This window comes from Argiope bruennichi, chromosome X2 (assembly GCF_947563725.1).
Source record: "Argiope bruennichi chromosome X2, qqArgBrue1.1, whole genome shotgun sequence".
In the NCBI taxonomy this organism is placed as follows: Eukaryota; Metazoa; Arthropoda; class Arachnida; order Araneae; family Araneidae; genus Argiope; species Argiope bruennichi.
In genome coordinates this window covers 15,557,962-15,584,540 of record NC_079163.1, presented here as the reverse complement: position 1 = coordinate 15,584,540, position 26,579 = coordinate 15,557,962, and the positions used below count along the sequence as shown (strand labels likewise).

The window sequence follows — 26,579 nt, the reverse complement described above, 5'->3', positions numbered from 1 at the left end:
CATCTAGGATCAAGAGTACGACTTAGCTACATACACGTCACAATCCTTTTTACGGGGCGAACTTCATTCATGCATTTCATTCACTCATCCACATATCATAATTTAGACCTGAATCAGAGAACGATCACAACTGATCCAGTACCCCCAGTGGTATTACTCTCGACATGGAACTTTGTGACCACGGCAGATTTATAAGTGCACCAGCCAACACACACACGGAGAGTCTTCGGCCGGCAGAGTTCGAACTCGCAACCCAAAAGGCGTGAATCCAACGCCCTACCAACCAGGCTATCCCGGCTCCGATTTTATCTTTAATAGATAAAAGTGACACAAAACGTTAAAAAAATCAAATTAAATATATTTGTTCAACAGATTTATTTTTACAACTTTCAAATAAAGTATGCAATTTTATAACTTTTTTGAAGTCATAAAATATATTTCACCATCTATACATAAACTGAAATAAAATTCATCTACAAATTTTAACAAAAAATTAACCATTTTTCTTTTTACTGGTTTCAACATCAGAGTCCACAGGGTTTAAAACAGCTCTAATTTGATATACATAATCGTCTCCTGTTGTTGCAATTTTTCCTGTAAAATAATAATGTACATTTAAATATATTAATGCATAAAGAAACCTAATCAGCAATACCTTCCTTAATTGTACATAGGCTGGTTAACACAAATTAATTGGTGTTATTGCTAATATGCGTTTAACAGTACCTTGCATCTTTGTGACAGTATAAATCATTGAAAACAGCATGCTTTCATAACGAGAAAGTTATAATTACAAATATACATTTTACTGTAATATTATCTGTATGAAATCATATGATAATTTAAAATAAGCATAATATTGTTACAAGCCTGCAAAGTTAGCGACATTCAAATATATTCAAAAGGATTTTTAATTAGCACTATACCACTAAATGAAAAGTCGAAGAACATAACATTAACTTACATAAAAAAAAAATTAATAAAACTAAACACACCTTCATTTGTCAACACGACACCTTCAACACTACCAGGAGTGTCCGTCTCTAGTTCCGCAAATGCTGTGACGAGAGCTTTTTGTTTCTGAGACAACTTTCTGAAAGAAAATTTAATTACAAAATTTCAGTCATCAAAAATTCCACTCAATAAATTTAGAAATATTATAAATGAAATGCACTGACTGCTAAAAAATTACTTTACTTATCATGCCATAAGGATAGATTATTAACTTTATGCCTAAATTATAAAGGAATTGCATAGCCTCACATTATACACTCACTGTCTAAACCTGTTTTTAGTGTAAATGTAACATAGCATCTAAATCTAAGATTGTATAATAAATCCAACAGTGAAGGCTAAACTATTATCTACCTTTAATAAAGAGGATAGATTAAAAAGAAGCAACTTAACTATATATATATATATATATATATATATTCAAACATAACTTCTAGGTATTGTCACTAAGAATACAAGGATGACTTCATATATATACACAAAAGGTTAGATTTCATAGAGCTTAATCATTGAGCTGTCATATCACAGGTAAATTTTTTTTATCATTTACAAATGCGCAGATTTCTTTACAGTTCGTAGCAAATAGATAACTGAATCAATATTACAACTTAAAATACGCACAACACCCGAATGAACCAATACCAATAGAACAATATTCAAATTCAAATTTTATAATTTAAAAATTGTAAAATTTAAAGCATAGAGAGTAAGCATGTAATCTTATTTTCTTTATAATTACATATATTATCTAAGATTACATAGACATATAAGATTTAAAGAAAGCTCTTTAAAAATTAAAACAAACACCTACTGAGGAATTTTAATTTTAATATTTATGATGTGATCACCATAACCATAACTTGAAACTCTTTTGATGCCCTTTCCTTCCAAACGAATCTTAGTATGAGATGAAGTTCCTGGTGCAATCTAAAAACACACATTTATTTGTTAACTCTATAATTCATAAAAATAATACAAAGAAAATGGTTATTTCAAAAGACATTCATTCACCTTGACGGCAAGATCTTCATATAATCCTTTCACTTTAACAGTCCCACCTAACAATGCTTGAGATAAGCTAATGGTTATATCAGTATGAATATCTGCTCCGTCTCTTCTGAAATAACTGCTCCTTGCCACCTAAAATATAAGAAACATGAATTATTAATGATCTTTAGAGCAGATCGTGGTCTTTGTTTTATATTTTCATTTACATGATAATCAATCATATAATTAATAAATAAGATATATTATTTTCAGAACCATTCAAAACTTAAATGAATCACTTAAATAAAAATTAAATATAGGAATTTAATAAAGCTATATGATATTACTATTGTTATCATTCCCAATTCGGAGTAAATCGAGAATCGAATGCAAGAGTATCTATCTATGAGGTAGAATTTGTTGTATGTAATAATAAACAATGTACATGGATTTTTTAAAAAATTATGCAATTTATGCTCAAAAGCAATTATAATACATAACAAAATGAAAAAAAATTGCAAAATTACTTTCTAATGGAAAGTAATTCCATTAGAAATAAGTAACAACTCTTGAAAGTGAAGACTTCTAACATACTACAATAGCATATCATCCTCATCTCTAAAATGAACATTACAGTACTACAAACAGTTTTAAGAATCAACATAAACCATACAAGAGGAAGATAAATACAAGAGGAAAATGAAGCGACTGCAAAGATAACAAGCATCTTGTTCAATCAAATTCGCAATCAGAAACCCCTTTATTAGATGGGGAAATTATAAATAGCATAATAACCACAAATAGCATCACAAAAAAAAAAAAGTAAAAAATTATTTAGATGGTTTCTGTTTTTGATGCATAAATGGTTGAACAGCAGGATAAAGTGTGTGTGTGGGGGGGGGGATGGATTTTTCGAGTATCAAATTCAAATGAGGTTGAAAAAAAAATTATACACTGAATCTTCAATTCCCATAAAGGGTTTAAAGTTTGGAAAAAAAATATATCTTATGCAGACAACGGTTTTTAGTTTCTGATAACGTCTAGGTACTTTATTTTAATTAGCTGATAATTGAAAAATTACATTTAAAGTTCATGCACTACATTTTGAGTTTAGAAAAAGACCGAATATTTTAGAAACTATCTGAAAAATCGGAATATCATCATATAAATATATGCAGTATTTTATTAAATGAAGGCCATGGAACAAGATACAAATTGGCTCATACAAACAAAAAGAATATATTTTGATAACAGAAAAAATACTATCTTTCAATAAAAAATAAGGAACTAAAATGTATCAAAGAATAAAGAGCGGGAAGTATATTAGCGTGATTTGTCAACCTGGTAACCAACATGTCAATGACATAAAACTGGCGACTGGACCAGTAATGAAGCAACTAAGTGCAAATTAAGTTATTGGAAGATACTGATAGACATTAATGAACTGGAAATGATTGACTGAAGTAGAAAAGTAGTAAACACTATGCGTAAATGAATTAAGAGGGCGCTGAATGTTAATTTCAACACAGAAATTAATATTCAGTACTCTTTGTAGTGGTCCATTTGTTTGCGTCACTTCAATGGCAATATGACTTGAACAATATATGACTTGGACAATAGCCTCATTATTTAGAAAATCTGACAAACAATCGTTTAGTTTTGGAGATATCTTCAATATAAATTTCGAAGCAAAGGAAATGAAATAAAATCTTATAAAAAAATTTTTAATTGATCTTAAATAAATAAAACAGATAAATAATAAATAAAAAATAAGTAAGATCAGTAAATAAAACTAATCTTAGTAAAGACAACAACATTAGGAGATATCAGTCAGTGAATTAAGTCCTAAACATATTTTAAAGATTTTTCAAGAAATGAAACATTAACTGGATGACATTAAAAGGAGTGTTTATCTTGCGATCGAATTAAACGCAATTTCATGTCACAGCGAGAGCATGTTGTTGATTATAATAGTGGATTAGAGATAACATCATGTGAGTTGGCTAAATAAAAAAACAAGAATCCGAAGTCTGTAAGAATTTTATACCTCATCAAAAAACCACAAACAACGAGTTGATAGAGAGGATAAAATATGGCATGTTACCATCTTCAATCATACAAAGTTTGTCAAAAGAAATTGTTTCATTACATATAAAATAAAATTCTTTAGAATTTCATTTTTTAAATTTCTTATGCCTTATCTTAACTGTTCAAAAATGTGTCACACAAGTCACAATAAAAAATAAATAATATTCGGAGATGGATGCAAAGGTCGCTCGATTAGATCAACTTTGCTCCTCAGATCCACAAAATCACAATTTTATTGAAAATGGCTGAATTCAAAACATATTCTACTAATGAACATAATTTAAGACACCATAATTGGCTAGATGGTTGGATAAGATGTGGATGGAACTTGAATTGCAATTATTTTGGTGCATTTCATAAAAAATTGTACAATTCACACAAACTGTAAAATAATATATTATCAAAATATAATGTATAAAATCATTCATGTTAGCAAATACTCAGTAAGATGCACTTTTATAATTTAAAATATCATAATGCATCTGTTTGCAAAAGGGTAGAAACTTCACTTTTTCATCTAAATTCTATAACTTAAGGCATTATGCATGATCAAAAAATCGTTAGCATGGTTTATAAATATTTTTCTGTCATCAGGCAGTAATAAAATGTATTACTGTATGCCCAACACGAGAACGCTTCCAGACAATTATCTATGTTTACGGCGGGTGTTAAAGAAACAGGTTACTGTACGAAGAGTTCATTTCACTTGGGTAGAAATTCATTCAAGTTTCTTACATTGGCACGTTTGGCACCAAACTGGCGATATTAGGTATTATTGCATTCAATTTTTAAAAACAAATTCAAAATATAATTTACTAAGATGAAAATCATTTGAATACTCGGTATATTAGAAATATCTGATATTCCTGTCATATGTATACAAAGAGCAATGCAAATCAAATAGAAAAATTGAATAATTATTTGTATGTCTAACGATTGCACAAGAAGAAAAAAATAATTAAGAAATCTAATGTAAAATCATGCATGACAAAAAATTAATCGTCTTCATTTCATTTGTTTTAAATTTATGTACGTGTTTAATATCAAATTCTCCGGAGCAATCGCGAGGTAATCTGTCTAATTTAACATGAAAACAATATTATAATTAATCGTAATTATTTCGTAACTTTTATATAAGGTTGTATATATTCCAAAATAAAGTAAAATGTTCATTGTTAAATATGCTTATAAATCTTTAATTAAATATAAAACTTTTCGAAAGTTATATTTATTTAATTTTTTTGAAGTATATACTATTTTCCGAAACATAAAATAAACAATTACCCTACCAAAAATTTTAGATTTAAAAAAAAATCTATCTTTGATTTGTAACTTATTTTCAATATGCACAAGCTTTCTGCAACATAATTAACTTCGCAAAGTTTATATGTAAAAATATTCTGAATTTGAAAATATTTAAGTGCTCATTCAGACGTGTGCCAGATGTCGCGGACTGGCAGGAAAACCCAAATAAATAAACCTAACATCGCTTTACAATATTTGCTTAAAAATAGCTGTAAAAGTTTGTTTTCAGATAGTATTCCAGATGACCATTTATTTATTTTCTCCGGCTTGAAAAAAAATCTAATTATTTCAAAGAAACCTTTCTCTTACGAACAGTCATTTCAAATAATAGAGTGATAAATGAGATTTACTTTTCAATGTATATCAGTAGTCATGAGCAGCGTAGCAATAAAGTATCCATAAATTCCTGCATTCATTTTATCATTTTTGGTTAAAAATTCTTCACTCCCAAAGTCGTTTCAAATTGACGCCAAGAAAAGAAATAACCCTCAGACTTCCGTCCTATTCCTCCTATTCGAAATTGACTTTTCCTACAGAAACCTGTTTCTATAACGCACGCCGTAAACATAGACATTTGTCTGGTAGTGTTCTCGTGGTGAACAAACACTACTAGAAAACAAAAACGCATTCTGTATATTTGTAGGATCAAAACAAATTTTTATTCTTTTCCACTCATTTTTTTTAACTTCGAACGAACTGAAGATACAATGTATAATCTTTGTCAATATTTTTCTATTCATTAGCATGTGACATTCGTGAAATTCCAACTTTTTAAAACTATTAGAATTCAATATTCGGAAAATTGATTTTTTTCCCCACCTTTCTTTAGGAGATAACGATACTTACATAATCAAACTTTAAAAAAAAATCACTTCTAAAAATAATTTGTTAGCCAAAATATATTTAGTGACAATAGGCATGCTTAGGAAATATTTTCATGCCACAATTTATGCAACTATCATTATCATTACACTGCCCTTTAAATTCAAATTTTAGAACTAGCTCCAGAGGTTTATATGAACATATATGAAGTACTGATAAAAAAAACTACTTTTGCTGTATAGAAAGAGGAAATAAAATTAATTTTAGATTGTGCCACATTAGCTTCTATATGAAAGATATGATTTAATGTAGTTCGAATAGTTAAAAAAAGCATGTAGGCACTGTTATAATAAGGCATACGATTTTAGCATAGCAGTTATTCATTGCGACTTTCAATCCTGTTTTGAAATAAAAAGTAACAAAAGAAACATCCCATTTCAAGATGACGGTGTTTAGCTATATATTACATGATAAGGAAAACGGAAAAAGCAGAGCCCAGGAAATAGCTTCAATTGTGGTAAACGGATAAGAATTACTAATGAACAATGCTCTTGATTTTCTTCAGTTTGCTGAAATTGGATGGCATTGATATGACAAATGATCTGACTAAAATGAAAATGTCTTATCGCCTCTTATTTATAAAGTGTAGTAAAATTTCTTTTTTGAACGTTAAGCGTTCTTAAAATTTAATGATAACTTATTTTTTAACCTATAAGCAAAAATTTTTACAAAAAAAATTACAGAAGAAACGTTATATATATTTTACGAACAAAGGAAAATCCTAATTGTCATAACTAACGGAAGCAAATTCATGAAATCAAAAATCTCTAGCATGCGGTTGAAAGTATTCAAAAAGCGAATTTGGGTTTTAGACGCAATATCTTCCCAATTAGGAATTGCAATATCGGACCAAAAGTTCAATACCGGTATTCGGTATTTTTTAGATCTTAATACCGGGATACCGGTCTTAATACCGGTATTAGAAATTTTAGAAAAAGAAAGAAAACACAGGTGTTTCTTTGTTTTATTTGCCAGTTTTATTAGAAAGTGCAAATATCACAAACAATAATTTGGAACTTATAAATTATAACAGTAACTAAAAAATCACAAAAAAGTAAAGGAACATCTTATTTATTTAAATCACAGAAAAGTGAAAATATCACTATTCAGTCTGTGATACTATTACAAATTTTTCAATTCTAAAAAACATATTGCATCAATTATACTGTCATTAAGCTTAGAACGTAATTTTGTGCAAAAATTACTAGCTATCGATCTACGCTAGTTGATGGTACTGTTAGCAATGCGAGATATACTTTTTCCAAGTATTTAAATCCCTCATCTTCAAATAAACCGATTTCTCGTCAGATGGTTTTGGATATAGCTGATTTCCGTATTGTATTTTGGTTGATTGAAATTTTTTTATTTATCGCTAATTCTAATTTTTTTTTCAAGAGACAATTCGTTTTCACTATCGATATTAGTGTCATCATAATCTTCGATAACTGTATCCAATTCTTCTGAATGTGGATAGTGTTGTGGGTAAAAAATTTTAAGAAAATTTACTATAAACTTGATCAGATTTGAATTGGTTAGTCTCTTTTCTTCTTTTCATTTTTAAAATCATTATAATTATGTAAATACCGTAAGACATTTTCTATTTCGATATGCCTTTCTTGTGTGCGATTTTTCAATGTAATATATATTTCTTCAGATAATGATTGTGCTGTACTTTCAATGACTGCAACATGAAATTTATTGTTGCATTAGCTGTTAATAAATTAGTCTCTCTGACATATTGCCTCAACAGCCAGTTTCATTGGAAGTAGAGCTGATACAGTTATGGATATAAAGTCAAATTCACTATCTGAAAAATTAATTTGCAGGTTTAAGTCGATTATTGCTTTTTGGATTAGATTTCTCAGTTTCAAAAATCGTTCCATCATTAAAAGTAAAAAAATTTTAAGAACAGAAATTTTTCATCTATTCTTCATAATTTAATGCTTATGTCCCTTTTATTAAATAAAAGTTGCTCTGAAATATTTTACTGTGCATTAGTACCTTTTCCCTTCTGTATTATTAATTATCTGTAATGTTTAAGTCTTATAAAATCGAGAGTCTTCATTGTCAAATGCAATAATCTCCTCTTTTCATCTTTTCTCTCACCCCTATTTTGTTGAATTAAACCCATCCTAACGCATGCGCAAAAGCGCGAAGGGTTTTACAATCCGTTGACAAACAGTATTTTATCACTTCTCTTGATTGTACGATGCAACTTTGTATTCACAGTCTAATTAATTTCGTCCGTTAAGGAGACATAAAAACAAAAACGTATACTATTTTGCTATGTTGGCGATCCCTGAACATATAGTAGAGACAATTTAAAAAATTTCTATTAAATACCGAAAAAACGGTATTTAAACTTGTGAATACCGGTATTACAAAACTGTACAAATGGCTCAAAATACCGGTATTCGGTATTGCAATCCCTATTCCCAATTGATTAAAACAAACATTTGAATCAAAACTACATGATCACAAAATTACATACCAAATTTGATATATTTAGGTCATTATATTTTTGAGTTACCGTATTTATATATTTCTGAAAGTACAGACCTACATGGGGAGAGCCCATTGTTAGATTTTGCTCAAAATTTGACAGATGTTTATACAATAGATACTAAATCCGTGTACCAAATTTTAACTATCGAGCTGTCTTCGTTTTGTAGTTATCATACTAACTTATATTCGAAAAGTCGGACAGACACAAACAGATTTCCTCTCAACGGATATTGCTGGAAAATTGGCAGAAATCTACAAGTTTGGTGTGAAGATTGCATACCAAATTTCATCCATCTAGCTCAAAGTGTTTTTGTGTTATCTTTGTCACAGGCAGACTTTTTCCGAAAATATGTTTTCGAATGCAAGGAGGCATAAAACGTGGAAATTCATTAAAATCTCGATTTCGAATTTTTTGGCGATTGCAATATTTTCTCTAAATTTTGTATATGAGAAAATAAAAATGCCAATTGAAACATTTTTTTTTTAAAGTTTTTCTTGTAGCCAGTGCGAGGCAATACATCGCATTGCTTCAAAATTTAACAAAACTTATCAAATAAAGAATTTTATTCAATAAACATGCTTTAATTTTTTTTAAATTTAAATAAAAGCAAAGAAAGCATATATGTAATGATATTTTAAACTCTAATTTCAATTTAATTAATTTCCAAGGTTTTATCTTAATTTAGCCCATAGTAACTTCATTCTAAAATATTCTCTTATTTACTGATCCGATTCCACTGTCTCTACTTAATTAATTCAAGAGCTTTGTAAAATTCCTGAATCGGCTAAACGCCGATACATTCACACGCTCAGCGTAAAGGTCTAGAAAAATGTCCAATAAGCAGATTCTTTTTTTTTTTTTTAAAGATCCCTGTGTTTTCCTTACTTGTGATTGGCATACGTCAGAAATCCCTATCAGAATCTTACTAATATATTAGCACTGTAAAAAAATATTTTCCCTATCAATATCTCATGTTATATAAGACGAGGGATATTTTATTTCGCTCTTCTTCCCGACTTCTTTTGTGACGCGCAGTGGCGGACGTGCCTTGTCCGCGCCTTCTTGTAAATAATCATGCCTGCCTCCCGAAAGAGAATAAAACGAACTTAAAAATACAAAATCTCTTCACTGCTTGTCACACCTGCATTCTGTTTCACATAAAATAATGCTTATATATATATATATATATATATATATATATATATATATATATATATATATATATATATATATATATATATATATATATATATATATATATATATATATTCTTACAACTTTAACAGCTGCAGAATAATGTGATTCAACGATTCGAAGCAGCTATAGCATTTTGAATTTCATTATAATAAAAATATTTGCTATAAACTCTATCCAAAATTAATTTAACACAAATTATTTTTTAAAAATTACATTCAACCAAATAAAATTTTTACTATACAAAAACTATTCTTTTTTAACCTTTAAAATGGGGTTAAAATAATTTTTATGCGATAATATGCTTTGATGTTATGATGAAAATACATTAAAATTCTATTTTTTAATTAAACTTCGAATTAAAAATTTGAGAAATCAGTTCTTAATGTGCCTGTAACGCCCAAAAAACAACTTCCCAAATTTTATGCTCCTAACTTCAATTGCTTTATGATGGGCGTTGCTCAGGACAAGACTTTATATATAAAGAGAGATTCATTGTGGGAAAAATTTCTAAATGAGTTATAAAAAGAAAAGAAAAAAAATCCTTATAAAATAGAATCTAAATCCTGAAAAAAAATTTATTTCTATGTAATATTTAAGTACAAGATCCAGAAGATTCCTTTTTTTTTTTTTTTTTCCTTAATCAAATTTGGCAAGATTAGTCCAACAAATAAAAATATTCAAATGAATGGGGACATTAAAAAAATACCGTGAACAGATATCACGATCATTGAAAATTTAAGGCTTCCAAGTTAAAATTTCATCATATTAGATTTTACGCGACTGATTAATGTAATTACATACCGCAATTAATTACAATTCAATATGGTACAGTTGAATACCTGCAGTAAGTCTTTCATGCGGTTGCTCAAAAACGACATACTAACGAAAACGACAAAATGAATATTAAAGTATAATTATATTAAAGTAGCTTTTTCCATGTTCGATATATCGTTTTGGCGCATCAAATTCATCCTCCTATTTTCATATTTTCCGTTGATAGGACCATATCGCATATTCTTCTTTAACAATACATAAAAGTTTAAATATATACTTACCAGGCATAACTTAAATAAATTCATCAACATCTTAAACATTAACAATTAAAATTGGAATGTTTTTCGATTCGCAATAAGTATGGCATAGTACGCATTTTGTACTGCCCCTTCCAGATAACTAATCCAGTATTTTAAAAACAGACAAATGCACATGTTGAAGGAAAAGGGGGGATCGGAAGGGGGGAGAGAAAGGAAGGAAAGAAAAAAAAGAATCAATAAGCGTTATCTTAATATGTGCTGGAGGCCCTAGAATACTTCGAATTCTTCCCTTTTGTGGGTTTTCTTTTTTGATATACCCGGTATACAAGCCTTTACGAACGTGATTTCGGATTATCATATTCAACTTGTGGGGAAACAAAACAAAACGAAAAGCTTTCTTCGACTTCACAAGAAAATTAAGCACTTTTGCACTTTTTAAGAACTTTTCATCAAAATTAAGCACTTTTAAAGTGCTTAAAAATGGTTTTCAAATTTAAACACTTTTCATGACGCTACGCACCCTATCAAACAATGTTTTATGGCCACATTTCATTTATGAGCTAAACATAACCATCAGTGCTGTCAAAGCTGGTAAAAAATATACAGTTCAGCAAGAAGAGACATCGATAAGCACAAATGGAAAAATTGGACAAGTTGATATGTATTGGGAAAAGAGTTGACAAGACAAGCCACAAGCCCATCCACTATTGGTAAAACCCTGCTGAAGAACACTCAGTGTAATCTACATTAAATATACAAGAAGCTAGCACAAGTGTTTGGAATGGCTGATTAAAATGCATGTTCGTAACCTTGGGAACAAATGGAAGCTCAGCATGTGTCTCACAAATTTACCGAAAAATAGGCGTTAGCAATTTATAGTTTGCTTTTCATTGCTGTCTCACCACAAAATAGCTGCAATCTTGGATCAGATATAAACATGTAGCCAGTGGCAGATTTATAAAAACGCATTACAAATGTTCACCTCGAGACTTAGAGTGCCTCAAAAACCATTTTGACATAAACACAAAGCTGAGTCCATGCTCCATTTTACGCAGAATCAGAGAAAGGAGCCCTGCTCTGGTACAGGAATTTGCAATTCGGCAACTGCCGTAAACATAAGGCAATTTTTAACAGCATGAAACATTCGTTTTTGAAAGTTTTGGCAATTAGTAACTCATGCACATAATGGGAATGTGTAATCATTTTTAAATAGTTTGTAACAAAATGTTATCATAAAGATGTCAATTAAATAACCAGAATAGATCAGCTGGGGTAATTTGAACTGCTGAATTAGCTCAGCATTTCTTAACTTTTTTTTTTACTTGTGCATCCCTTGACCTATCATTAATGCTCCATGTACCCCAACACCACCCTACTATGTATAATTGCTAACATTAGTGCCCACCTTTATATCTTTATTTCCACATACTACCCCTCCCTAGAAGTATTCCAAATTCGCCTAAATTCCTTGCGTTTATTCCTTATTCTTATTAAAGGGTAAGGGTATAAATTGGGCCTTATGCTCCTATATTAACTTTGCAATTATTAAGGTTGTTCAAAACATTAATTATTTCCAATCATTAAAGACAAATATTTAAACTTATGAAATGTGAAATATATAAAATATATTTTTCTAAATAGATAAGATAGAATTATAGAATATATAGATAGAATCAATAGAATTGATATTTTTCTCAATTGAAAAGTTGCTGTGACAACATACTTAAAATAATATCTTCATACGTTTCTAAACGAAAGGAAATGAAATAAGTTACAAAAAAATTCATATAACCAATTGCTGACTATACATTAAAGAAACCATATTTAGAAATTATTTATAATTTTTACCAACGGGAGGGCTATCGCTGAAAAATTCTTACATTTTCTCCAATAAGGATCTTATCTCCCCCCCCCCAAGCGTAAAATTGTAGATCTTGGGAAGGCTGTAAATGTCTTTCATAGAATTTTTCTTGTGAATTTATTCCCCATGCATTTTCCCCCCGACTGATTGAAATTAAAGTTTAATACAGAACTATAGTTTTAGTTACAAGATAACATAACAAACTTCATCGATTTAAATCATTGTGTTTGGGGGTTATAGTGTTTACATGCATGCAACAGTACAGACAGTATAGACGATCAACCTTTTGTTGGATTTGATTCAAAATTTGATAAGAATCTATATTTTAGATACTAAATGTGTGTACCAAATTTTATCGACATCGCTTTTTGCATACTGTATTTACGAATTAGCTTATGCTCCAACTGATAGAAAGACTTCCCGTGGATGGATTTCAAAATTTGACAAAAATCTACACATTTGATCATTATATCGACATACGGAATTTAATCCGTCTAGCTTTTGGAGTAATTTTATTCACAGACAGACAGACAAACAGACATGTCAAAAATATGTTTTTCGAATTCTGGGAGATAAGAAATGAGGTCATTCATCAAAATCTCATGTTAAAATTCTTTGACGATTAATTACAATACTCCTTCTATACTTCGCATACAAACAAGAAAAAAAAATGTTTCTAAACTTTTACATTTTTTTTTGGTTGTTGTTGTTATAATCTGTTTCATGGAAATGTAGAGCAGTTTTTGTAGCATCTATTGTAATTAATTAAAAAGAATTAAAAGTAATCTCATCCAGTAAATTTAATAGTGAATTGGATAATAAGTAATGTTTTTTTGATAGAATATAAAGTTCCTACATAAAATTTCCACTTCACCATAACCATGGGATCACTTGAAAAATTACATAATTAACTTCACTCTTAAATCATTTTATCAATGAAAAAGTTGAATTAAGATACAGAAACTATGAGATTTGGTCACAATTTCCAACTAAAATAAAATACCATCAATAATTTGTATTCATTTGGGCTCATCTGAAGTCAAAACTAAGAACTATAATAAAAAATGCCTTCATTTTAACTGTCTTCAGAAGCTTTATATTTCGTTTTTTGTGGCCACCTTGCCCATTTGATTTTGCCTAGCGTTTACTGGGTGATTATTTATTTTGATTATTATTGATTTCATTGTAACATTGTTTATATTCAAAATGCTACATACTGTTATTTCAGACAAATTATTTTTTAAACTATTAAAATCTTTTCATTTAAAACCATTAAAAATAATTAAAAGCTTTTAAAAACTCAAATTTGCTAAAAATAAAAATGTACTGCCCTATTCCAACTTAAAAAATGATTGTTTTCTCTTTCCATACTATTTTCAAAGTTACTTGTTAACTAAAATATATCAAAAAATTGAGTTTATATTGTAGTTCTTTCAGCTTTAAATCAACTTCAACTTTAGCATATATGCTAATAAATAACAATTAATAAAGTAAAATAATAAATATTTTTAATGATTAAAATAGCAATCAATAAAAAAGTAAATTATCAGATATTACAAAGTTTAAATTCATTGCATATTTAATCAAAAGACATAAAATTCTTCTTCATAATTCTGTTTCATGGGCAATAGAATAAAAGCAATGATATAAAGGAAACACAATCTATATAAAGGAAATGTAAAAATTCTTCATGAGTTTCAAAATGATAATGATTTTCGAATATTACAAACTGAAATGACAAAATTGCAATGACTTTTCGGTATACTGCATAATTTTGAAGAACAAGAGGCAATTTGTCTTAGGGGGAAAAATAGAAACTGATATAAGAGCAACAAGATAAACTACTTGTTTGAAGCAACACAAATGTTTAGCCTGATTTTCAATTTTCAAGCACTGAAATTGTTATCACAGCAATGGATGATAAATTAAAACACTTGTCTGCATTAAATGCAAACATCTAAAAATACAAATCGCAAAATATGTTTTCTAAAAAGCTGCTTAAAGAATGTACAATTTTATACAAAAATATGCTTCATAATACTCCAGGCATTGAGCAAAAAGATAATATTAATGAATTGAAGCATATATATATATATATATATATATATATATGCAATTTAAACATTCACTAAAGGAAAGGTATAAAAACTAGTTTCTCATAAAAAAAAAAAATTATTGTAATATGTATTTAGTTTCAGACTTCAAAGTATTATTATGCATGTTAATAACTTATCATAGTTTAAAATGTCATTTGCTGAAGATTTTTAGATATTTTGTATAATCTGAATAGCATTTAGTTAAATGTAAAAAGTCAATATTTTATAATTCACTATGCATGCAAAAATGATGGATAGTGGGGAAAAGAATGCATGAATTTTTCTTTGAACAGAAACGACAAGAGCCTTTGTGCCAACAGCAAATTTATAATGTGGGCCATAAAACAATTTTGTGCTTGTGGCTTCACACTGTCAAAATCTGTCACTGCATGAGAGAAGATATATGTATTGTACAATAAACACAAAAGAAATGGGCAGATTTTATAGCAATTGCAACGAGACAAAAAATTTATCAATTGAAGGTACTTCTCAACGTTTGGTGGACCAGCAATGGTCTAGGGCTCTTTGAGATTCCTAGATAAAAGTAAAATTCATAAGGATTGTATATCCATCACAGTTAAGAAATACTTGCTCAATTTCAAAGTGTTGCAAGTGCACCACATCAGAAACAGTAAGCACTAGTCAACAGAAAAAAAGAAAAAAGAAGAAGAAAAAAAAAAAAAACCTTGTTTACAAAATAGTGCAAGACAACGGAAGGTGCTGATGTAGCTTAATCTGATTATGGCCTGTTTCTGGCAATGGATAACCATTTGCTTGAACAACCGATCTGCAACCAAGATGATTTTACATAGAAGACAAATTTTTTGGATCCAGGGCTGAAATTTTTGGAAGATTATTTCGCATTAACAATGACAGCATTAATATTTTGGAATATATGGTATCTAACATGTATGTATTTAGATAAATATTAAAACTAAATAATGTAGTTCAGTATCTATTTGCTTTAAATATGCATCTCAGACACATAATATGCATAGACAGATGATGCACATGCATAGAGAGATATTTTTCATCTAATTTATATTTCTTTTTAAAAAATGGAATAAAATAAGAAAAGAAATATCATCAGAGTGTAACAAAACAAGATATTAATGTCATATGCACTTTTTTAAAGAAGCCTACCTTAAATTTTATGAAAAGTTCTTTTTTATTAGGCAATGACATTCGGACAGTTTGTCCATCTTCAACACCTGTCAAAGAAAATTATTTTTCAATTATGAATCAAAACGTACAAAACTGATATTGTTCAGTTTTGATATACAATATAGAAGATATGATTTAAAGATAAACTAATCATATCTCATAACTATAAATCAGCTAGTTACCATTTATTTCATATATTTATAACAAAATCAATAAACTATATATATATATATATATATATATATTTACTTATATAAAATCATGTTATAACAGTGCTTCATATTTTAAAGGTATCCAATAAAAGCGAAAATCAATATAGAAAAGGCATATTGAATATCTAACACTCGGTATTTTAAAAATGAAGCACACAAGAAATAAAATTAATCAACTTAAATTATCAATGGGAGGGGAGTGAAGAGTAAAATAAACTCAAAGAAAAATTTATAATTCTATTAGCATTTTCATCATCTTATTTGCTGGCCCTCTTATGCTTTAAAATCAGTTGATATCAAAAAATAATTGTTCAGAATTTAAAAAAATTTTCTTCACTCTCCATTGAAAGCATTTTACTCTTAAGTGGGAGAAAATCTGCTTTATCAAACAAGATCTCATTATAGATGCAACATTTTTATATGTGAACTTGCATTTCCTACATAAATGAAAGTGGGGAGGTGGTGAAAATTGCTTAACAGCAAAATTCTTCACAAAAGTGGAAATTTTGTTGAAGAAAATAATAATTATCTGCTCTATGATAAATAATTTAACTATACTCTTTTAAAATTAATTTGCAATAGTCATACAAATTAAACACATAATTCAATTAAATATTTACAATCTAATTTATAAAATAAAAATTTCTAAAGCTAAACAATTTAAAAACTTGAGAATTTTTGTGCGAAACTTCAAAAAGATATTTTTTTACTAAAACGTTTAAATATGCTCCTTATAATAAAAAAGGATTTTGAAGTTTAATATGATACTTTATTAAATTTGAATTTTACCTTAATTCATCCTCATAGTGCACATACAAAAGAAAAATTTTGCAAAGAATTGTTAAATTATCATTATGACATTTAGATTTGGTCAAATCATAACCTAACCTAAATTTTAGAAAATAGATTCTTGTACACAGAATATGGTGCCCTTTTAGGCAAAAGACAAAGAGTGAAGTTCATTCTTCTAATCAAATTTATTTATTTTATTTGAAAAAATATTTTGTTGCATATTTGTATTGGTTATGAGTGGAAGACTTGCGAAAAATAATAATTTGATCAGCTCTTGATTTATATAACACTATTAGGTTTCAAAAATGTTTTTTAAGATAAATCCTGAATTTTACACTGAAATTTGATATTATTGTAATAGATATGGCTTTTTTGTAGAAGGAAGGAGGATGTGTACGGATGGATGGAGGATCAAGAAATAGTTGAATTTCCTTTTTTTTTAGAATGCAATATACAAATACAAGCACAAAACAAGTAGATATCTTCAGTTCAAAAATGTAAGAGAATTTTCAAGGCAATGTTACAAAAGCAATTTGCTTATGATAAGAAATTTGGAAAATTGAGTTCAAAAATCAAAGCCAATATTTAATATAGATAATAAAGGACATAAAAATGCAATGATCCATATGAAATTTCAGAAAGCTCTTTCTGAAGCTGCGAAAATAAAATCCTCATAGCTTACAGTATTATTCAGAAATAAACAGACGAGTAGGGATGGACAATAATTTGGCACTATTGAAGATACAATGGCTTATTATATTGTTGCTCACCACAACAGTATTAGATACTTGGATGATACTTCCAAATTAAAATTAGTTCAAGCATATTAAAATCTAAATTTACGTGTGCTAGAACATAAATGTCGAGACTATGATTTTTATTCCTGATAAATTATCACAAAGAGACTTAGAAAATGCAATTCTTATTTTAATAATTGCAAATTTATAAAATCATAAGACTTTTAAAGCTTTTTTTAGTCATTCCAATATATTTAGATTACAAAGCTAGAGTTAAGGAAAAAAATTATGGACTTCAATTCTCCACCTTGGGAAACTTCTAACATTCTATCTGATAATTTGAAAGAAATTATTGAGAAGAATGAATTAACTAATGAAATGAATGGACAATATGCTAACAATACAATCACATGGAAGAAGAAGCATATTATATATATATATATATATATATATATATATATATATATATTTACTAGAAGGAAGCACAGCAGCAAATTTATTTTAGATAGATTTTAAAAGTTGTTGAATGATTTTGCCATTGATGATGTGCCATTTCTATCATAATACTGGTTGTGTGGTAACAGACTTTTCAACAGTTGATTTGCAAATGATTGCCTCAGAAATATATTTATACTTTAAGTCATAAAGAATAGGAATTGAAAAAATGAAGAACATTTCTTGATATAGAATCAAAAGATTTTGTGGTTAATTTTAAACATAATGGTTAACATTGCTTAGAAAGTTATTATTGTAAATAATCAAACTGCTATAATAGATGGAGCTGTCTTTCAGCATGCCTTTATATTAAGGATACCATTAAAAATTTAAAGAATATATTAATATTTAAATTTTTGATTTAGAAAATGCTAAAACTATCAGTTTATAAAAACAATTTCCTTTTCAATTCAGTACTCTTTTCACAGTCTTGAATAGCAATTATATTACAAAAAAAATCAAAACATTTATAGGACTTTATAAGACTGGGCTAATTGAACAAAAGACATGCAGATCTAAGTAATAATTATATATTTTAAACTGATGCCTCACAATACATTAAAAAAATATTTCACTACATAAAAATGCAAAATGCTACAAAAAAAATTTGAAATTTCACACCATAATTAACTAAATCTCAGCAACAATTGAAATTCCTAGAATTATAAATTAGGTGATAAAAACATGTTTGTCCTTATTTTAACTTTTATAATTCATCTCTCTCTCTAAAAAAAACATACACACAAATAAAAGAAGTTTGACATACCTGCAGGTACAGGCACAGTTACTTTTTTTCTTTGAATTGTTGTTCCTCTCCCATCACAAACATTGCAAGGATCTTTTACAACCATCTTTGTTCCATGACACCTTCTACACGTTGATCTCATTAAAAAGGGTCCAGTGGATATTGATTCCTTCCAAGCAGGGAAAAAAATTATTCTGAATAATACATTACCTTAAGAGAATTACAACATTGTTTATCTACCACCTGTTTAAATGGACAGTATTTTTCTAACATTATTATCCTCCCTGACTTCATGAATATTTAAATTGCATTAATCAGAGGGGGGAAAGGAACAGTCTTTCCATACTTTTTTTCATTCAGATTATTACATGTACAAGAATTCAAATTCAGATAAAGTAATAACCTGGGGGGGGGCATTTTTTTAAAAACTAGATACATACAATTATTGCTGTATCGTCATTTATAGTATTAGCAACTTATATAATCACCAACTTCCATAAAATGGGTAAAGTTATATTCATCAATATATCATTAAACAGAAAATGGTAATTAATGTATGAGAAATTAGGCCACTCATAGATGAATTAATTTCAAAACTCGAAGCATCTGAAATTAAAATTTGCAGTACTTCTAGTACACATGTGTTAAAGCATTTTCCAAAAGCAATTATGCACACTTTAAATTATATTTTTTTTAAATTCCCCTTTTTTTCCTCATTCATTACCAAGATTTTGTTTTATGTAAATTCAGAATCACTCACAAATAGAAAATGTTAATTTCTTTTTTTTTTTAATAAAATCATTGTTATAATATAAACAAAACTACTACCAATCGGTGTCAACAATCCCTAATATGGCACAAATTTTTCTATATATTAATGTAAAATTGATGTACTGAGTAAGGAGGAGAAAATATTTTAACTGTGAAGAAAATGAAAAATGTATTTCACAGTGCTACAGTAGAACACTGATGTCCATAAATTTTTCCATCCAATATCTCATTTTCACACCTATACATGGTGATCAGTAAAGTCCTTTTAAACCCTTTAAATTCAAAATAGTATCTCATATAGCCAGGAAAGAAATATTTACTTATACTGAAGTGACTATGCTGAATTTATTGAGACGTGTTACAAATATGTCCCTAATGGAGAAATAAAAAAAATTACATTAAATAATTCAAAAAATAAAGGAGATCAGTCCAAAAGTCCAATTAAGAAAATGCATGCCATATCATAATAAAAGCACAAAAAAATCTCATTAAAGTGTCGGTAAAACTGGAAGAGATTTTTGTAACTAAAATTATGAACTTCCAATGGCAGTTCCACAAAGGATTTATCTAAAATTGAAAAACATAGCCTCAGATTCCCCATCCTGGGTGCATTTTTTTAGATATTTTTATAGTTTATTTTCTTCCTTACTTAAATTTGACTTCACTATTGCTTAACTCAGAAAAACCATATGATAATACTGGGGAATACACTTTTCAATTTCAGATTAACCCATTTTCAAGTCACAGAAAGTTCATAATTTTTATCACAAATATCTGCCAATTTTACAGATAACTCCATGAAACTTTTTCTAGCATTTTTATTACGATACAGCATATATTTTTCTAATTGGGCTCCATTACTTTTTTGTAACTATGTTATTTTACTACTAGGGGCATAGTAACATATCTCAATAAATTGAGCTTAGCCACTTTAACTATAGATACTTGCAACTTCCATAGCTATAAAAGATACCAGTTTGAGTTTAAAGGATTTAAAAGGACTTTACAGATCACCCTGTATATTAACTGCTTACATTACCAATTTTTTAGAAAAAATTTCATCTTTCTTTATTCAATTACTAAATATAAGGGACTGAAACAAAAAATAATACGCAGGTTTAAAGTTGAATTTTTTTAAGGCATGAGAGCATTTAGATTTATTATCAGTTTACTTTCACAAGTAATTTTTGGACAAATGAAAAAAATTAAATATTAATCCACTATATTCAAAGTCCACTTTCTCATAATCACTATCTGAAAAATCATCAGCATCACTTTTGCATCCAATCACCATTTCTCTACTCTTTTTCTACATAACTATCCTTACTTATCTAGCAGCCACATAATTGGGCAAAATACGTTTCTAACACTTTTATCCAATGGTAAAGCTCTCCAACAAAACTTGGTCAACAGCCAATCAAAGTAGAATATCTTCTTTCATTTTAAGCTTCAGACCAAGTAAAATATGATAAAATAATTTGCACAGATAAATTCTGTTATGTCTGAGTTTTCTCAAGATAAAATTTATTTGCAATATATATGAATTCAAAATAACTCGGAATAATCAAGGAAGTGGTTAAGTAAAACTGTTCAAGAAAATTAAATTAGGTGGAAAAAAATTTCCAATAATTCAAATACAATAAAAACAAAGATGCTTTTGTATGAGTGAGAAAGATCTAGGTTTTATTATTCATATATATCTGTGCCTGTAAAATAATATTTTGGCAAAGAGAGTCAAGAACTTTTTAATCTATTTGTTTTTTCTATTTTTATACACTATCTCCAATCTTTAATTTTACAGTTATATTAGCTGAAAACTCATTTAAAATTCTGTCATAATCATAATTAAAGGATAGTAAAAATGTGCATTTTGGTCTTACCAAGATTCAATTAAAGTGAAAAGAGGAGATATAAAATGTATCAATTAGATATATCAGAACGTTTTTATGCAGATAATATTATTTCATCGACATACAAACAAAGGAGGCAAAACTGAAATTGAATTAAATTAATAACAAGAACTACATGCAAGATAGCAAATGGATAAAATACCAAAGAGTTAAACAATTAAATCCATATTCTTAACAAAGCAGCATATGAAATTATCTATATAAACATAATAGAGAAACCTAAATTAAAAACTATAACCAGTCAAAAATTACCAAGTCAAATTAAACTTTAAAACATCAAAACTTTCCAGTGGCATTTTCTTAGTATTGGTCAAGGAAAGTTTCAAATTGGCTTTGACACAAATATATCTTAATCACAAATATGTTGTGTCTTTGACACGAAATGATATTGGAACTGTTAAAATTTGTAGTTCATTTTTGCAAGGACATCTGCTTTTTTCCATTTTAAAAGACAACTGCAGTGACTCGACATCTATAACAGCGAAAACAGTTTTTATAAATTAAATATGATTTACTCTGGCCACATGTATACCAGACAATTCACTCAGGAAAAGTACATAAAACTTAAAAATCTAATATCATTATATGAAGTTTACAAATAGGTAATGAAAATTTTTATCTGGTTTATTGTCAAATTCTCTGCCTTAAAAATTAAAGCATTTACACTTATCAGACATCGAATTAATTAAGAAAAAGAAGAAGAAACTATCTTCCAAGTAAAGTTGGCTTTGACAAGTTAGTAGGTATATTAAGAATTGTTTACTATCAGTTGAGTTTATTTTGATAATCAAGTTTTAACAAATCTAGCCGAGTTTCACTCGTTCAATATACTCAATTCAGCAACACTGTCAATAATAAGATATAGGTAGGAAAGATGTGCTGAGTTCAAAATAATCATATCTATGAAAATCTTGTTATCTCTCTACAGATTGATCTCAGTTTCATACTTTACTTCCTCTAAGTAATTGTACTCAACTATTTTAAAGCTGAAGCTCAACTGTCAACTTTCCAGAGTCATGTGATTAGAACAGCATCAATTCCTAATAAATATTTATAGTAAAAAAATTAAAAGAGTAGGATTTTGTCAGTTGAGAAAAACACAGGTAGGATTACTGTAACATACAAAAAAAGAAAAAGTTCAGCAAATTGACAAGGTTGGTTACCTTTTAGAACAATTATTTAAAGCTGCTTTATACAGAAAATTTTGCTAATATAAATATTTGTAATTATCAATGCCTCAAACTTAAGCAATTTAAATGAACAAAACCTATATAAAAAAACCAGAATTATCAAACCCAATTCTTATCAAGTCGTCCAGACTATAACAATTTAAACAAAACAAAATGAAAGCAATAAATAAAATTCTTACATATAGAAAAAGCAAATTTGTTATACTTACATAACCAGTTCCATTGCAATGATTGCATTTGACAGGTTTACTTCCAGGCTGGCTACGTGAACCATGACAAGAAGGACAAGTGTCATGCATGCTAATATAAACATCTTTATTAACACCCCTAGCAGCTTGCTCAAAAGTTAAATCCATGGTAACCTAAAATATAAATTTAAAATTTGTAACATGAGAATAAGCCACAAGTAAGATATTTTCTCCTTTCATTCTTTGTAAAACGGAGAAATAAAAAAAGTCTTTAAAATATTTAACACTAACTTCATGGGTGCCATATGATTGCTGTGATTCAGCGAAATCTGACTCAGGAAATCCTGAACGAAATCCCTGAAATATATTTCTAAAAAGTTCTTCTGGATCAATAGATGATGATGAAAATCCATGAAATCCACCAGCTGCTCCGGCACCTGGAAATTCAGTATGTGCAGCTGTTCCAAATTGATCATACTGTCTCCTTTTATTTTCATCACTTAAGACTTCATAGGCTTCACTCACAGCTTGAAATTTTGTTTCTGCTTCAGGATCACCTTTATTGATGTCTGGATGATTTTTCTTAGCTAACTATAAATATTAGAATAATTTTCAGGTAAAAGTATATAGTCTTATAGCTGATAAAAATTCTAATACAAATAACAAACATGTACAAATTTCAAAAACAAAGATAATAAACCAATATGTTCTACTTTTATCAATATATGCAAACATAATGTTTTTAATTTTAACCATTTAAAATATATGCTAAAAAATTTAACATTAATTAGCATGATAATAAGCATTTGTATTCCTTTAACGAATTTTGAAAAATGAGAAAACACTTGTATGTGCTATATTTTAAGTATAAAATGAGTATACATTATATTTTAATGTCCTATATTTTAAGTATATATCAACTACATTCCTAATTTTAACAGTATCTAATAAAAGCCTAGCTAATGCATTTTAAAATACTTTACACAAAAGGAAAATATTAAGAAATGTCAAGAAAGATTGCTCCTAATTGAGATGTTGAGAACCAACCCAAAATTTATTACCCAAGACAGCATCATAATCATAAAGAAAATGTTTCCTTTTATAACCTAATTATATTATAAAAATTTCTATCCACTATAGTACATAATAGCACTTATCGAAAGATTTATATGTTTATTTAAAAAAGATGTCAAACCAAAATTTTGTGAAACTTGACAACAATTCACTCTCTATACTTCAAGTATGTCTTTCCAAATGATAAATCACACAGAAAGTTATTCCCTTTAAAACAGAATAATCTTCAGGATTTTTTTATTCATAATTGAATAGAAATAATTCATTCTAAAAAATACTTGATCTCCGAAAAAGTTCTACATTTATACACAATTTAATAACTAAGAAGTACTACAAAACATTAAAAAAAATCAATAAAACTCACTTCATAATATGCTTTTTTAATGTCTTTTTGACTTGCATTGCGAGGCACGCCAAGAATTTTATAATAATCTTTGGAGAAGTGTGAGCTGGTGGTATAGATCGTTTGATGACAACTCAATGTATTCAAACATACTAGAATGAAAAAATATGAAACAAACAATGATGAATAAAACATTTCACGTGTTTTTATATACATATTTAACAACACATAAGCATTACCTTTAGACTTAAATACATGATTTTTACGAAAAATGTTACTTGAGTAGTATCGAACACTATTTCTTGAAAAAGTAAAAGGCAGTTCATCGTAACTTTTCAAAAGTAATGTACAAAATTTAAAGTTCCGCGATCGTATACTAGCAAACATATTTAATTAAAATATTTAATTTATATAAAAATATTTTATTCATGAGTTCTTCAAATGTGTTCGGGAGAATGTGTCATTAAGTCACTTTCCCATTTAATGCATACTGCATACTATTGCAGAAAGCACGTTTTGAGATATCACGTTTATGTAGAGAACAATCCTACTCAAACAGACCAATGATAGGAAATCACCAACCAATGAGATATAGTTGTAAGCCTCTCGCTAAGGGTTGAATTTTCGAGCCACCAAAAAATCTGGTTATAATTATATTTCTTTATTTTTTTTATTCGCATTAAAAGAGACTAGAGAAAGTTGTATGAGCAGATATATGAAAAAATAAATATGAAGTCAACTTCCAGAATCCTATTCACTACGCTTTGATGAAACGCTTCAGTTATTTTGTTATTTAAACGGTACAAATAGCAAGGAACGTAAAAAAAAAAAGTCCAGTTCTCTCATTGGCCTAATTAAAATTAAGCTTCCATTGAATATTCGGCTCAAAAATATAAATACAAAATATTCATCCTACAATATCCTACAATAATGTCTAATAAGTTAACGCAATTTACAGAGGCAGCTTATGTATAGGCTCTGAATAGCTACAGATCCTTACCGTTTTCAGTAAATACATCTAATCACAATTTATTTTGTTTTGTTTATAAAATTTAAATTCGACAAGAAGCCAACGCAGTTTTGTTTAAAGCGCTTTTTTCAGTTAAGAGCAAATGCAGAAATAAACAGAGAAAAAGAAAGAAAAAACTGTAAAGGTTGCATTTTTACATAGTTCTGCTTTTCTTCCTCTGAACAGTATATTAAAATAATAATAATAATAATAATAATAAAACCCGCAAAGTTTAGAATAGAGAAAGTTATCTAGTTAGTAATTTACATTAAATTGACTAAAACTATTGTTAATTCAAAGGAATGTCAATGCAATTTAGCAAAAGAATATGTCAATATTAATATTACACAGCTCTCAAATAGCATTAAAACTATCTTAAATATAAATAATAATAAAATTTAATCAATAAAATTAATTAAGAGTATTTCTATACAGACTAAGAAATGAATATCAAAAATAGAAATATGTATGTCAAAAGATTTTATTACGTTGAAAGCTGGTTTCAAAAATTAATATTATTTATTAATTTTAAGGAGAACACATATGAGATATCAATTTTTTGTGATCGTTCGAAAGTTTTTTATCTAAATTCCCATCACAAGATGCCGCTGATCTCTACTCGGTCAGGACGATTTATTTATATATCTTGATGCTCTACGTTATTATGATAAGAATGAAACTGTTACATATATTTAGTTGGGGAGGCAGTTGTCACCCTGTCGGCAACCGCTTACCCCCCCCCCCCTCCCCTTGGGCGAGAGATTTCGTCGGCAAAAGTTTTCACCACTTCAATACGGTTATCATTTTATCAGCAAAAAATGAAAAAAAAAATCTAATTCAAAAAAGATAATTAGACTTTTCTTATATTTCCAGAACAGCCACTATAGATGAGTAATAATATCACTTTTGCATAAATAATCCACATTCTCTGAGACGAAACGTTTATTTACACTTCACGCACATAAAATAAACACAAAAA

General features: G+C 28.3%; 1 protein-coding gene across 1 annotated transcript; it reads right to left on the bottom strand.

Annotated features, from left to right (window-relative positions):
• Positions 1–364: 364 nt before the first annotated feature.
• On the bottom strand, positions 365–25,112 carry LOC129960851 (protein tumorous imaginal discs, mitochondrial-like). The gene is made up of 10 exons (XM_056074546.1): positions 24,831–25,112; positions 24,613–24,743; positions 23,466–23,765; positions 23,196–23,348; positions 19,137–19,284; positions 16,114–16,181; positions 2,026–2,154; positions 1,826–1,941; positions 996–1,093; positions 365–594 (listed from the first exon to the last, which is right to left on the bottom strand). The coding sequence occupies exons 1-10, from the start codon at positions 24,976–24,978 to the stop codon at positions 494–496; spliced, it is 1,392 nt and encodes a 463-aa protein (XP_055930521.1). The 5' UTR covers positions 24,979–25,112; the 3' UTR covers positions 365–493.
• Positions 25,113–26,579: the final 1,467 nt, after the last annotated feature.